Source organism: Lissotriton vulgaris, unplaced genomic scaffold (assembly GCF_964263255.1).
Source record: "Lissotriton vulgaris unplaced genomic scaffold, aLisVul1.2 SCAFFOLD_1083, whole genome shotgun sequence".
Taxonomy (NCBI): domain Eukaryota; kingdom Metazoa; phylum Chordata; class Amphibia; order Caudata; family Salamandridae; genus Lissotriton; species Lissotriton vulgaris.
The window spans coordinates 424,588-440,076 of record NW_028253160.1 but is presented as its reverse complement, the minus strand read 5'-3'; the positions used below and the strand labels follow the sequence as shown (position 1 = coordinate 440,076).

The 15,489-nt window shown below is 43.5% G+C and overlaps 1 protein-coding gene across 1 annotated transcript in view; it reads right to left on the bottom strand.

Moving 5' to 3' along the window:
• The window catches only part of FOXR1 (forkhead box R1), a 69,310-nt gene that overhangs the window by 31,658 nt on the left and 22,163 nt on the right, over positions 1 to 15,489 (bottom strand). Inside the window, exon 2 of the mRNA XM_086951295.1 lies at positions 6,322 to 6,438. Coding sequence (XP_086807421.1) covers positions 6,322 to 6,438 — 117 coding nt within the window. The remainder of the gene's footprint in view (positions 1 to 6,321; positions 6,439 to 15,489) is intronic.

Genomic DNA, 15,489 nt, shown 5'->3' with positions numbered 1-15,489 from the left:
TTTGGCTTCATTACGGTAAACTCGATCACGGCCTCCTGGCGAAAGTCTCCCACTCAATTGGGGTTTTGTCCAGGATGTCCTTTAGCTGTCGAGTCGATAGCCCACACACTTTTTGCTTGTCCACTTTATAAAGCCCCAAGATCAAGATGGTTAGCCCCTCTTTGCAAGTGCCTCGATACTCGCTGCCATCGTGTAGCACTACGCATCTTAAAATCTGACACTAGGCTGCTGATAGTTTGCGCAGTTGCCAAGTCCCTAGGCAAGATGAGAACTATCAGAAGATCTTTGCTGAAAATTGCTAATTGATTATCTCTGGTGGATGTATATAGAGCTTTCTGTTTTAACTTTTTAAATTATCACCTACTTTTAATCTCTCACAGCTTATTTATTCAATACAACTTTATTGTGTTATTGTAAGCACCTTAATTCCTTTGTACTCTATGCATTTGTATTTTATATGGTCTGTGGACCGGGGGAAACTATGACGGGGATAATGCAATTTGTACTTGGATATCTCTCTCGTACAGTTTTATTGAGTATTGATAATAGGGCTATGTTATTCCTAGGGGTATTAATGAGTATTAGGTAGAATCGATGCAAATAAGATATCCTCTGGGTGTTTGGCTCTCTTGTATTTATATTGAGAAATTTTAACAGCAATACTAGTGTATATATTTATTTTATCCATTTGTCTTTTTATTACTCCATGTTGATGTCCATCAATAACTTACTTTTGTAGATTCATATAATGTACATTGGTGATCAACCTTGAATGTGGAAAACTTTTATTGCATCCTTGCCGTAATAAAAGTATTTGAATTGAACAACATTAGTCTCAAACTTTTGATTTATTGGGTAAAGAGTTACCTGTGGTTGTACGTAAGTCAGCATAGATTTTCTCAACTTTCTCAGTAAAGAACTTCGCCACATTTTCACACTGTGTTTCATTTAATACCGGGGGCGTCGGTAGAGAAGAAGCACCCGAAAGCTCCTTAACTATTTTGAACATTACTTTGGATTTATTTTGTGCAAGTCCAATAGTATTGCTCACATGTTCCGCACGAGCAGCTTTACACAGAGCATTATGTTCTCTTTTAGCGGTTTTATAGATCTGCTTAGACTCTGGAGCGTAGTCTTTCCGCCAATGTCTTTCCAAGGCCTTACACTTGGTATTTTCAACTTTCAACTTTTCTGTAAATCAAGGAGCCGGAGGACGATGCTTGTTTAATTTCTTGCAGGATATTGGGAGACAGGCATACACAGATGACGAAATCCAAGTGAGGATAAGATCTACATCTGAGATTCTTGTAGAAGAAATATCTGGAATATTACTCGCAAGGTGGAGATTGAGAGATTTAATGTCTAATTTCTTCCAGTTTCTGTACCTAGAATCCAGAACGGAAGGAGAAGGAATACTCAGACGTGAATCAATCCTCACTTTAAAGCTGACCAAGAAGTGGTCAGACCACAGTAAGGGGAGAGCCTATTGACAAGAAATATTAGGCAGAGTGGAGAAAATAGGGTCCAACAGATGTCCGGCCCTATGAGTGGGACCAGAATTGCAGAGTGGCATATTCAGAGCTTTAAAGTCTGTGACCAAAGTAGAGCTAATCTTACATAAAGGATTGTTGAAATGCAAATTAAAGCCCCATATTAGAGAAATTTGCAGAATCAAACACGAAAGGAGCAATAATTTCAGGAAATCTAGCTGTCCATAGTCCAGCAGGTCCAGGCGGACGGTACACCAATAGACCATAGAATGTACATTGAGGAGTTAAAAAGGAGCCTAAAAAAACCGGCTTCACAACCTTCACAGGGTAGATTTACCCATTTGCACGAGAAGTCTTTTTTAAAAATTATCGCGATGTCACCCCCAATTTTTCCTTCACGGTCCCTTCTCACTATTGTATAGTTAGGGGGTAGAGCCCTCGCGATGTCGGCCCGAGCACTCATGTAGCCAGGTTTCTGGGAGGAAAATAGTGTCAGGTTGTGAGTTATGCAGTGGGTCCCAAATATCCTCCTTATGCTTAGGGAGGGATCTACAGTGAAGGCTAAAAAATGAAAATTCTTTAGTATGACCCTCCATATCCTTTTCCCTCGCCAACAAAAGTTGTGCAGAGCTTATTATAGTGCCTGTATCAGACAACTGTGATTCTTCTAGTAGAGAAGTACAGGTAAAGCTACAGTGAGGGCAGGGCAAGAGAGGGCTACCTGGTTGAAGGGAAATACACTCATCATGCGCATTCTTCCTTAACTCAAGCAAAACACTAAATGCATTTTTCTTTAGTGTACAGGGCAGGGGTTATGGCCCCTGGCCCCGATGGGCGCGAACGGGTGCAGACGGGCTTGCCTTCGGCGCGCCACCGGCGCACCCGCTGCACGAACTGTGGTGCATTCCTTTTGAAGGTTTCCCCTTCCGACGTAGCTTGAGCTCCTCCGCCGCCTCCTCACGAAAAAGAGCCCGCTGCTCCCTCCACAACAAGCGGGTGAACCAGTGGTGGACCGGGAAGCATCAGTGGTGGACCGGGGAGCAAGTGGGACAAGTCAAGCAGGTAAGATAAGCAATTTAAAATGCCTAACTGAGGCCTAAAAACATGCAGGCATCAATTTTATAAAAACGTATTAAGCAACAGCAGTACGAGACAGCTAACGCGTAAATAACCTTTCTGTCGCGCATCCGCGGCCCGAACTGTGGAGCATTCCTTTTGAAGGTTTCCCCATCCGACGTAGATTGAGCTCCTCCCCCCGCCTCCTCACGAAGCAAAGAGCCCGCTGCTCCCTCCACAACAAGCGGGTAAACCCGTGGTGGACCGGGGAGCAAGTGGGACAAGTCAAGCAGATAAGATAAGCAATTTAAAATGCCTAACTGAGGCCTAAAAACATGCAGCAATCAATTTTATAAAACTTATTAAGCAACAGCAGTTCGAGTCAGCTAGCGCGTAAATAACCTTTCTGTCGCGCGTCCGCTGCGCGAACTGTGGTGCATTCCTTTTGAAGGTTTCCCCTTCCTGCCTAGAATGTATCACTTCACATAAACCACAGATTTGGGCGTATTGGACTCCTTTAGTTCTCTGTAGACAACACACATGGCTTGCGCTACGTGCCTTTGAAGTCTACACTACCAGTAGTGACAAGATACTGAAAAGAACTGAATATGGGCAGAACTGACTGAGCATGCACAATGCCACCAGGTATGCTTTACTGAACAGATTTCAAAGAAGCAGGGCTTGCTCCCACCGCTTGGTGGTAACAGTTCTGGCAAAATTATAAAGAGACACGGTGATCTAAGGGAACACAAAAGTTAGAAACAAGCATTTAAGAAGCAGAATAACATAACTGACAACTAATCAGATGTTTTAGAAAAGATCAACGCAACAGGGGAGTCAAAAACCTTATTGTAATACTGCTTCTTAAAGCCCCTTTTGATGATTACATGAGCTGTGGCAGACAACTGGAGCGACCTTCAACAAGACTTAAGAAGTAATATAATTCACACACATAAAATTACAAACATACACAATGGAAAACGAGTACTCCTTGGACACTCCTGAACTAGAGAACTGTGAAAGGAAGTCTCTCAATGTCAAACAATGCAGAGCCGCTTCCTACTGAATTATCAACAAGTTTCACAATGTAAATTCCCTTCCCATTGTATTCAGAGTTAACACTGAAAACCCTTCATCCTGTATTTGGTATGGGATTACACCTAGGGGTGGGTGAAGAATTCTGTTCTGCCAGCAGAGTTTTGCACCCTCAGCGTGGGGCGCAAAAAAAACTCTGTGTAGTGACGCAGAACAGAGTTTTTTCACTCAAGCCGCCCACCAGCGTTAAGTTGGCTAGGACTCGCTAGAAAAAAAAAAAAAAAAAAAAAAAAAGGATGCGCTAGACCAGCCCCCTGTGAGATTTCTTGACGAGAGTGCTCACATTGAGAAATTTGCTGCTCTCGATGAGGAAGCCGGTACTGGAGTAGAATATCTACTGGAGTGGCAGAAAGCAGCAGTGCCCTCTGATGCGATGCGTAGTGCTGATTTTACAGCATGGTACAAAGTCCTGGCGCTAAAAATCAGTGCGAACAGCGGGACTTAACAGACTCTGCCGCAGAGCACGGCTGAGTTTTTCCGCCACTTAGGGGAGTTCTGGGGAGTAAAATGCCGCGAATTCCACCAAGGCCTTGTTACCCCATGCAAAAGCCTCTTTGTACTGTACTTGACAGAGTCTGTGTTAACAATTTCCATTTCATTTATGATAAATAGATTCATTTATGATAAATAGAGCAAAGGCGTGTCAACTGCTTGCCAGACTGGTTTAAGAATGTATTTCCATGGTAACAGTGCTAAGCCTCTTCCCATGGAGTTTGTATAAAGTTAACAGTGTAAAGCTCCTTCCCTATTGTATATGCCAGAGTTCACAAATTAAGACCTCATACTACTGTACTTATCACAGAGTTACACCATGGAAAGCCCTTTCCTACTGTATTTAACAGAGGTATTCATTAATGACAGTCTCCATAAGAAAATATTTCATCTGTGGCTAACACAACTACTGCCCAATTAAATGACCTTGAAAAAGACGACCAAAGCGGCAGAGCCAGAGCCCTGGTGCCACCTTGCTACTAGACGAACATGACATAACTACATCCCCTTACCACTTGACCTTCAGTGTAACAAGCAGTTCAAGGCTTACTCAAGGAGGTGCTGCTAGAAACTCAAAGTCTGCAAAGCCTACAATAACATAATATATTAATGTCCAGCCACAGATTTTGAATTTTAAAAGGGAATCATACTTTATTTGAAACACAACTAAATCTAAACATAAAAATATAACAGTACAAAAGGAAACCAGATCTCTCTATCCCTTCATGAATTAGAGATCTTTGTAAAAAGGTCTCTGTGTGAAACAATGCAAAGCCCTTTCCTGTAGTGTTTGTCGCAGAAGTCCTAACGTAAACTGCCTTCCTATTGTGTCATGTGGTTCACATTGTTAAGCCTACGTCTCTTGCATTTGTCTAAAGCTCACAATGTAAAACTCTTTCCACTGTATTTGTCAGAGTTCAATAATGAAAGGTGTACAAAATACAAAGTATCCTCATACTGTATTTGACACAGGGCCGGTTTTAATATTGTTGCTGTGTTATGAGGAATTGAACTACTTCATAGATAATTACAATTGCTGCCCACATCTGTGCAATAAGCTTTTACCATTAAAGTAAAAACCTTTCCTAACGTGTTTGTCAGCGTTCATAATGTAAAACCCCTTCCTACTGTATTTGACAAAGGGAGTGTGTTAAAAACATCTCTATCAATTAAGAGCAATGGAACTACTTCATAAGCGAGCTAGCACAACTGCTCCACAACCAAATGCTTGTAAAGAAGATAAACAAAGAGGTGAAGGTAAGGTGCTTCCATCAATACTATTATTGATTTGCAACATTAGCTGAGCTCTAGCAACCACTGAAAGGTGTATCTAGCCAGATCTAAAAAGGGTTGGGATAGATGAGGATCCCTCAGGTGCTTCACAACAAATGGTCTGGAAGAAAATATAAAACGAGTTGGAGACCACTAGTGTGCGACCGGTCAGAAAAAAGTCTAACCTGCCTAGTGCACTGCCTCCCACCCATACCTCCTCTCAAAAAGGCATTAAAGAAGGGCAGAGTGACAGACATTGTCAAACGTAGCAGATAAGTCTTGGGCAAGAGGCAATGTCAGATGTTGGTAGTATGATCCTTATCCAACATCACGCAGAAGTCATCCACAATAACCCTAAGAATGCTTAAATGCTATGGCTGCTATCTCATCGAGTGCATATATAGTCTAGGAATGAAAATTATTTGCATGCATGTCATCTTCCTGGGGTACACGAACAGAGGGTTTGTTAAGGGCATCGGAAGGCCAACTCAAGTGCAGAGACATTGGGGACTTTATCTAGGCAGAGAAGGGATTCTAGCAGCAACAGAAAAGGAAGTTAAAAATCCTCTGTCCAAGGGGGAGGATGATTCCTATGAGTCACCTAATCATAGAATCAACTGTATTTCTTTCTTTTGAAGCAGGCCTTTATTTTACACAGCAGGGGTTACACCACGTGACTTGCTTCATGCCCACTTCATTGTCCAACGTCTGGAGTCTGGTACTACATTTCAATGACTGTTAGAATTGCTCATATAAGAAACGCCTCATATCAAAGGAGCCTCTCCTATTACCCACCACTTTCCACAAAGAGTTCAACTAAGTACCATTCATTCACCTTCACTAGACTCCTACATTTTTAGGAGGTCTCACTCACTCATACTTACGGTCTTCATCCCACCCTTTGCCAGGTACATACCAAGGTAACCAGCGCCTGGTGACTTTTGAGCCTCACCGCTGTGAGCCGAAATCCATGGCGCATGCAGTGAGCGGTTTTGCCTTCGTAGCATGGACCACTCCAGCTTCTCATCGCAACCTGCATACAATGGAGAAAGGCAAGAGTTATACTATTTTCCTCTCTGCTCGGAACATATCCCCTTTAGTGGTCCAACCTATCTGTTGGCAGGTGATGGGCAGATATCTCCAGGAGGCAAAGGCCATTTCTGAAGCAAATTTCTGCAGAAGGAGCTTGACTGTTCTTTGCTTCCATTAATTATTTGCAATTGGAGTCTTAAAAAAAATCAATAGTGCAGCACCCACTGACCTGCCATCTAGAGGCTGTACTTAAACAGCCTTAGAAAGTGCTGAAGAATGTCCCGTTTAGAATGCCTATTGTAGAAACATGCAGATTCCTGGGTAATCAAAGCAGTTCATGGATTTTACTTGGAGTCTATGACTAGTGAACAAATATGGCAGCGTGACAAGAAGGCTTGGGCAGTGAACTTCACTCCATTCGAAGAGTTTTCTGCACTCCGCGGAGCGCAGAAAACTCCACTTCGCAATGTGCAGTGGAGTTTTTTCCTCGCTCGCGATCGCGAATGGTAAGTTTGCGATCGCAAACGGTAAGTTCCAGCGCGTGAGCTGCCGCTCGAGTAGAGTTTCTACTCGAGCAGCAGGAATACCAGCACAAACAGCAGTTTGCACTGCACTCCGCCACTCGTGGTACTTCATGGAGTTTTTTTTGGAACTTTGCGTAGTTCCACGTAGCAAAACTCCGCAAACTATGCCCAGGCCTATTGACAAGCTGCATTCACACATTTCCTTTGTCTTAAATACAGGCATCCCTTTCACTACTCCATGCAGGACTCTTTGGGGCCATAGTGAGGGGGTTTCCAACTTCCTGGGACCTCACCTCTGCAGTGGGGCGGACTCCATCCCCCAGTTTGAAATGCGCCAGATAGCACTGCTGCTGTGCTCCGCTGAAAGAGGGCAGGGGCAGCCGCAGCCGCAGCCACACACTGAAAAGCAGTCCCACAGCGCAGGACTTTTGGGGCCATAGTGAAGGGTATTCAACCTCCTGGGATCTCACCTGTGCAAGGGGACTCTACCCCCTACTCTGAAATACGCCAGGAGGTGCTGCTGCTGTGTGTCGCTGAAAGGGGGCGGGGCCAGCCACACGCTGAAAAGCACTCGCGCAGTTCTAGACTTTTTGGACCATAGTGAGGGAGCATCCAACCTCCTAGCACCTTACCTGTGCACCATCCCCCACTTTGAAACAAGCCAGGAGGCGTTGCTGCTGTGTGCCGCTGAAAGGGGGCAGGGCCAGCCACGCACTGAAAAGTGCTCCCAGTACTCCGGGATCACGGAATGCGCCCGGGTAGGTCCGTCCTGCACCCATCAGCGCCGGGAACAGGCAGGGCAGGGCCCCCTGCATGGTCCTGTTTTTGGTGATACTGGTTATCTTTTGTTTGGTAAGCCTTTCCTCTCAATGCCCCGATATTCACGCTGGTCTCAAACTCCGCTCAACCTGCCTGTTTGATCATTTGCTTACCAGCCTGCGTCCTGTTCACGCCAGTGTTATTACTCAAGCCTCTTTCTAAACGACATGGTTAAACAAAAAGTGCAAGGCAATTTCTTGGAAGCTGAAAAGTCGTACAAATCGGCAAGGCGCCATGCAGCTGCGAACTGCATCTTTCAAGTAATTGAGGAACCGATTGTGGAAGTTGATAGCATGATTAGTGGCGGTAGAACTGTCCCCGTTATGCCTGCCCCCAGGAAGGCAAAATCTAAGATCACCCAGTTCTATAAATGGAAAGATACTGTTTCAACCAACTGCTCTTGGGATAAAGTCCTTGCTGATTCTGGGTTTAATTTGGGGTTAGAGGTAGGTTCGACGGATGGTGCCAAGACCTTCCCACCTTCTCCGTCTTCCACTGGCCTGGATCCCCTGCCCACTGGGGCATCACCCACTCATGACCCTCAGGCAGTGCCATTATCTTTATCAGCTCATGTTCCAGGTCCCATTGATGTTGTGCAATTAGTAATACTAGGCAGCAGGATGTAGAGTTAGTCCCTCCCGTAGAGGACAAGGTTTGTCCAGAGGGTTTTAAAAGTCTGGTAGTGCTACTTAGATCTGAACTTAAGTTTGTTAAAGGTGCTGCTGTTGCCTTCAGTTCAATGGGGTTACACCTAATGAGCATTAACAATAGTTTACTGGCAAAACTTATGGATAGGGATCCCTGTATAAACCCCACAAGAGCGAATACATCTCCCCCCACATAATGTCCCTTCCTGGTGCTAGTGTGGTTATGATGGCAGCCTCCACAAACGGGTACTGCCTGCCACTTCATTCCCCTTATCTGTGCAGTTTCTACAGCTGCTATGGGTCCTGGTTCCGCCCGACCTCAGTAAGACGAGAGGCCCTCCAACCAAGCTTAAACCCCAGTCGTGATAATGTTCATACAGGTATTTCCACTGATTCCAGGGCCCCTCATACAGTAGCTTCAGGACGTGGTACCATCAGAGATTACCATCGAGGGCCTTATTCTGAGGTTCCTTCTGCCTCACGCGCCCCCCCCAACGGAGAATGTCCCTGGGGTTCCTCTTAGTAGGAGTGATTCTTTAGATTCCCCACCCGATTGAACTTCTTATATAATAACCCTAGTGGATGTGCCTCCAATTACTCCCATTACCCAATTAAGAATAAGGTTTCCCACTGGTTGTTCTTGAAGGCAGGGGCTGACAATGGTTTTCATACCCAGATAAAACATGGTATGTAGAGTAGGGTGAGATCAAAGTAAGTGGCCCTAAGTTGAGTAAAGGGGACTGTGTGATCGTGAATTTCAACAATAGGCAGGCTGTGCCAGTATCCTGTCCTTCTCCCAGTACTTAGAGGGCTCAGTATTAGTGTGGATCTGCTAAATTCTTTTTACAAGCCAGACCAGACCCTGTAAAGAACCCCCCCCCCTTTGCCCGGGTACCCCAGAACTTCCCAGCCACGCTCAGTAAGTCCACCCAGTGAACGAATAAAGTCATAGGGTAGCGTGAAAAACTGAGTTCACAAATTTCCTTCGCCTTCAATACAGGTATCCTTTTCACTACTCCCTGCAAAACATTTTGGGGGCAACACGCTTGCCCTACTTTTTCTGTTTCAAGGGCAAATCGTTACCGACACTCTGAGGTACCTCTTTGTCCCCTCTCATCTTACGAAGAATCTTGCTCACTTCCCTGTCTCTAACAGATTTGAAACCCTGGAGGGGGCAGATTGACTACCTATTATTACACGCTGGGTGGATGAGAAAAATCGATGGAAACCGAGGTGGGAAGCAGCCCATCAGTTTATAAGGAGTGAGCAGCTGGTATTCCCATCATGGAACAGAGCAGTGTTAGTTGCTAGGATTAGGGACCCAAATTGGCTACATTTGATTGAATCCTACCAAATCTTAGCTTTTCAATAAACATGGTCCCTTAATACCGCTCATTTTTTAAGATAATTTTGTTAACTTCCTTTGGTCAGCGATACCTTCTCCCTCTGGGCGAGCCAAGACCGGGTTGTGCATTTTAGTCTCTCTAGCATTAACCCGTGAGGCTACCCAGGTGGAGACGGACAGCCCCTATGTAGGTGCCGCCTTACTTTCTTTTCCTGACAAGTCACTGGTGCCAATTGTGAATGTTTTCAACGCTAATGGTCATTCCCCTAATTCTGAAGCTATTCTTAAGACCGGTATGGTCCTAGAGAAATGTAAGAAGTCTTTGGCCCCTTGTGGAGCTGCTTCGGCGAGAATGGGGTTGATAATGGTCACAGGTGACTTGAATATCCATCCCTGCTCATGGCCTTGCTTAGATTATCAGGACCCTTTGGCTGATGAAGAGTCTCTACTCCCCCATTTTGAACACTCTTCTCAAGGAGATCAGTTACACTGTCTAAACAACTCTCAGAACCGGATTATCCCCAGGGTCCAGGCAGCTCTCACGTATGTTGGCCGAGGGGCTGAATCAATTGTAGATCATGCCATGATCTCATTGTCACTCTCTTGTTCCCTGGGGAACTACCAGATCAAATGGACAGGGTGGAGCAATCATAGCCCTTTGAGTCTGGTGCTAAAATACCAGAGTCTGGGGTTTTCCTCACGTACTCCTGGTTTGCAACCCCTGACCCCGAACGACCAAGGTAGAAGTTTAAGGTGGTCTACAATCAACCCAGAGTAACTCTGTGGGACTCTTTTTAGCCAAAAGGTTGAATGTTGTCTTGATCTGGATCTCTATCCCAGGAATGTTCTCATTGCATTTTCAGCACTTTGCTCTGGGGTTAAGTTTGCCCTTGCTGCCCCTAGTCGTGGACATCCTATCTTTACTAGACCTCGGTGGTTTAACAAGGCAAGCTCAAAAGCAGACTGCATACTGAAAATAGCTCTTAAGCGCTGTCCAAGAGTCACGTCGGAGATACAGAGTGCTAGACCAAACTATAAGTTGAAATTGAAGGAGAGGAAAGACTCCCTTATGGTCGACATTTGGGATCAATTAGTATGCACTAGCAATTCTTATGACCCTGCAGCATTCTGGCGAGGTGTAAATCATCACTTCCTGACGGAGGATACCATGTCTAGGTAGGCCACCACTTTTCCGAAAGCTAACTGGTTCGACCATTTTTAGGTCTAGGCTAGCGGCAGCACGCATGCACTGCTCACTCTGCGAGGCATGCTGTATTAGAGTATGCACTGAAAGCTCAGCCCACTCTCCACCCATATTTGTTGTCTTGTGTCATTGTCCTTCGAAAATGCTGGTTTCTGATTCGCAAATAGGCTTGTTAGTCCCTCCTTGGTACCGCCTTGTCTGCATTTGTTACCTTCCATAACAATTGGATCTTACAGTGGTAGTGTTACACGGTCTGCTCTATAAGTTGGTGAGCACTATTTTCTTTAATGCTCTTTCCCTATTCCACTCATGACATCACAGCATCCACCCACTTTTATGTTATGAATGTATTTATTTTAAAGCGCGGTCCGCTTCAACTATAGTGGCCCCGCTTCTTTATTTAATTTACGGCGCGGTCCGCTTTCAGGCGGCCACGCGCCTTAATTTTCTTTTGAACTTGCCCTTTCTTATATGTATAATTTACTTATTTAATTTTGCAAGCACAGCACGCTTTTATTATAGCAGCTGCACACCTTATTTTCCCCTGGAGAATCAGCCAATGACAGCCCACACTTTTTTTTTTTTTTAACAACAACCCGCCAGGTCCCGAATAGCCGCCAAAACCAGAAGAAGGCACCTCCGTGGCAACCAGCAGCTGCAAGCAGTCACGTTCGGAGTCAGATTTCACTTCTAAGTAGAAATCAGGCTGGAAAATCCACTTGCTCACTTCCACTGTCAAGTAAGATTTATTCAGTACAAGCTATTTTTAGTGACTACTCCCCCTTTCTGGCAAGTTGAAAATCCTCTAACTTCAGGGAACACAATCTGACTTTTGACCTCTCCCTCAAAGCAGAGCAAATGTGACAAGATAACAAGATGTAAAGGCATCTTTATTGCTCACAAAGTGAGAGAGCAATAAAAATTCCATTAAATCTTGCAATTGTGTCACATTTGCTGGCTTTCAGAGACCGAGGTCAAAAGTCAGCTTGTTTTTTTACATGTATTTTTCTTTCTGTGACTTATGATAGAGGAGTTTGTAAAGTGAACTGTGTGACAATTGAACTGTGCAAAGCATGTTAATTGAAAGGCTGTAAGATGTCAGGCTTTTTTCTAACACAACACTGAACTAGCTAAGTGAACTGTTCAAACATTTCAAATATATTTCACTAGTTATGAAGACCTATTTTTGTAATTCTGTGGTGAAAAAATATTTTTATAGGATCAAAACAAATTAGAACACTTTACTTGGTGATGTGCATATTTTAAATATTTTTGCTGAAACCAAATTTCCCAAAAATGTTTTGCACTATTAACAGTAAAACTACATGTTTGTGGTCATTTCAATGGAAAATATGCTAACTGTAATTGACAGGGCACTACCACATCATGCTTTGGTAATCTATTTATGAAAAGTGAGTTTTTAAACAGGAACTGGGAATTATTACTGCTCATGCCCAGATTGTAATGCTATTAGTGAACTAAGAGGCAAGCCAGGAATCATGTGTACCCTACCTATATATGGGCTCGATTCTTGTTATACATGGAACAAACATTTAGTCTAGTAAATAAAATAAAAAAAATTGTACAGCAGATATAATGAACTTGCATATTTGAAGGTGCTATCTTACGTGATAATAAAGAAAAAAGGCAGCTCCATAGGACAAAATATTTGCCTAGGATCACACAATCTGAGACCAGATCATGGGCCAAGTACATTTCAGGTAGGTCGAGTAGATTATTAAAGTTATTAGACCTGCAAGTCTAGTACCATTTTTATGATTTTTCGATCCCAGTAAATGCTTGTTGTACAATGCAATAGGTCTCGCATTTACGTGAGTTTCAGCTATTGGCATTTTAAATGGCAATGCCTTTTATGTTTTGGTTTTTAAAACAAATAAAAGGCATTGTCATTTACAATGCCAATAGCTCAAAGTTTCGTAAATGCAAAATGTATTGCATTGCAAATGCTTGTTCTCATATCTATTCTTTCAGTGAAAGTGATGAGTCAATGACCTCTAACTCTGGATTTAAGTGTTCTGAGTCCCCTATAGGGCCCACTGTAGTTTTCCCTTATGTTAACCTAACTACACATATAATAGGCAGTTTTTGCTTTGCATATGTTACACATCAAGAAAATCGTTTTTGCCACATTTATTTTCTAAATAGGTTGCACATGTTTTGTTATTTAGTTTTTCTACTGGGATTTTGTCTGTACATCATACAAGACGAAACAACATTGTGGTTTGTTTTTCTCTGTGGTCGGACACTAACACCTAGACATAACAGAGAGATCCTGATGCTGTTGTTCAAATAGAACAAGTATTATCATATAAGCAGAGACTTGGCCTTTTCAAAAACAGAGCGAAACAAGGCTTGCAGAGAAAAGGTCCAAGACGAAAGAGCTGCGCGCCAGAGATGTAGATCAACTGATTAGGACTCTCAGGTATGGGGTCCGGCACTAATCCCAGAGACCTTAACTGTGCTTTCATAGTAAGGGTAGGCTTAGGTTGATTTGTCATTTGCTATGACATGGCTTTCATTGTAAACAGTTTATTAATTGTGCTTATCACATTATTGACTTGTACACGTCTCCTAATTGCAGGACGTTTTCTTCATGAGAGAGCACGTTAGTTAAAAAAAATATTGTAAACCTTATTTGCGTCTCTTTGCTTTTATTACGAACAAGTGTGAGCGAGAGAACGAAAGGTGATGACATGTTACCGCGACTCCGGAGAGAGTTCAGAGTGTTGTGTTTAGGGTGCTAACTTATCTGGCTCTCTGTAAGGAGGGCAGGTAAAGCACTACTTGGGCCTCTAGGAACTGATGTAGTGACTGAGTCCTGTGATCCCAGGCATAGTTCTGTTTCTAAGCAGAATTCCTGCAACATGCCGACACCAACATTTGGTCTGGTACTTATTCATGGGTCTCCTAAGTATAGATTGTCCACAATACCCTTACACCTCTTACCGGAGATGTTTGGGATTAATCCTCCAAAGTGTTGAGGAAGCACCTAATTCTGTTGGTTTTGAATTTGAAAGTTTAAAAAGGACTAGACCTATTTTTGTATTGCACTTTGTTTTCCATACTGCTGTATTTTGGCTGTGTCACAGCCTGTTATTCCCGTAAATTGCAGACCTGCTGTCCATGCACACATAATGCGATATGAACATACTAATGTGGGTTGTGCATTTATCTTTGTAGTTGGAAGCCGATGATGCTTACTGCTTTGAAGTCTTTTATTCTTGGGTCGATTTTCCAGCTGTGGATGGGTATTATATATATATATATATATATATACACACACACATACATACACACACATACATACACACACATACATACACACACACCACCAGTGCCAAATGTATATAGACCATGGGTTCTTATGGAAATACCTGTGTCTTATTGGGAACACCATACTTGGTTCCTCAGTGCCCTCCCACACGTCGCTACACCTGTACGCATGGATCTCCTTAGTAATGATGGGGTGGCCTAGCCAGCCTTAGTTGGATATACACTGTATCCCAAAATAGATGATCAAAATCTTATACAAGCATTGCACATTTCTCTAGTAACACTATTTAGACGCTGGACTCAATCCATGTAGTGCACCATGTTGGCGCAGCTAGCACAAATTGGCCTGCCAGGGCATGCCCAGGTGCTAGCACTGTCTACAATCAGTCTTGTAATTGTTCATTCTATTATGGACAAAACTCCCACTAATCATGAGGAAATTCCATTTTGGATCGCCCATAATGTTGACCAGATTGAAGTTGCGTTTCCCCTTATGGGAACACATGAGGAGCACAGAATCTTAACTATGTGCTTATCCCATTGGAGGATTCCCACTATAGGAGACTGCAACACTTGGGAGACAGTGTTCACCAATGTCTATATGATCAGTCACAACACTCCCTCAATGTCAGTCTTGCCAGACGTATGAAAACAAATCAGAGCGAACACGGGGCAGCTGTTGCCCTGGAGTTGGGGATGAAACTAATGAGAAATGTTCCTGTAGTAGCTGCAATGATTCTGTCCAACATTAAAGGTGAAGCAGCATCTCTGGCAAAACGTGTATCGCTCATAGTGGTGGCATGAGTCGACCGTGAACACGAGCTGCCTATCATTATTGCTCATGTGTATACATCCGTAGGATGCATTAATCTGGGTAACAGACTGGTAAAACTACCTTTTGGAAAACCTAGTACTGACAAGGAAGTCAAGCAGACCCATGAGTTTGTTAAAAAAACATGGGATAAATTTAAATGACCTCAGAAAGGTAAACCTCATGGTTCTCCAATCCCGAGACCTCAGAGTGGCGCTATGATTTTCGTGATAGTTTTAAGCTCAAGATTCCCGACAGGTATCAGGTTCCAGATACACATTCTCCTTGATTCCTCTAAAGAATCGCCTGACAAGCAGTACGACAGAGGAGAATGATCTGAATGCAGACAAGAAGAGTACGCAAGACCAAAAGCGGACACAACGCTTGTCCAACAAGAATATAAAGAAG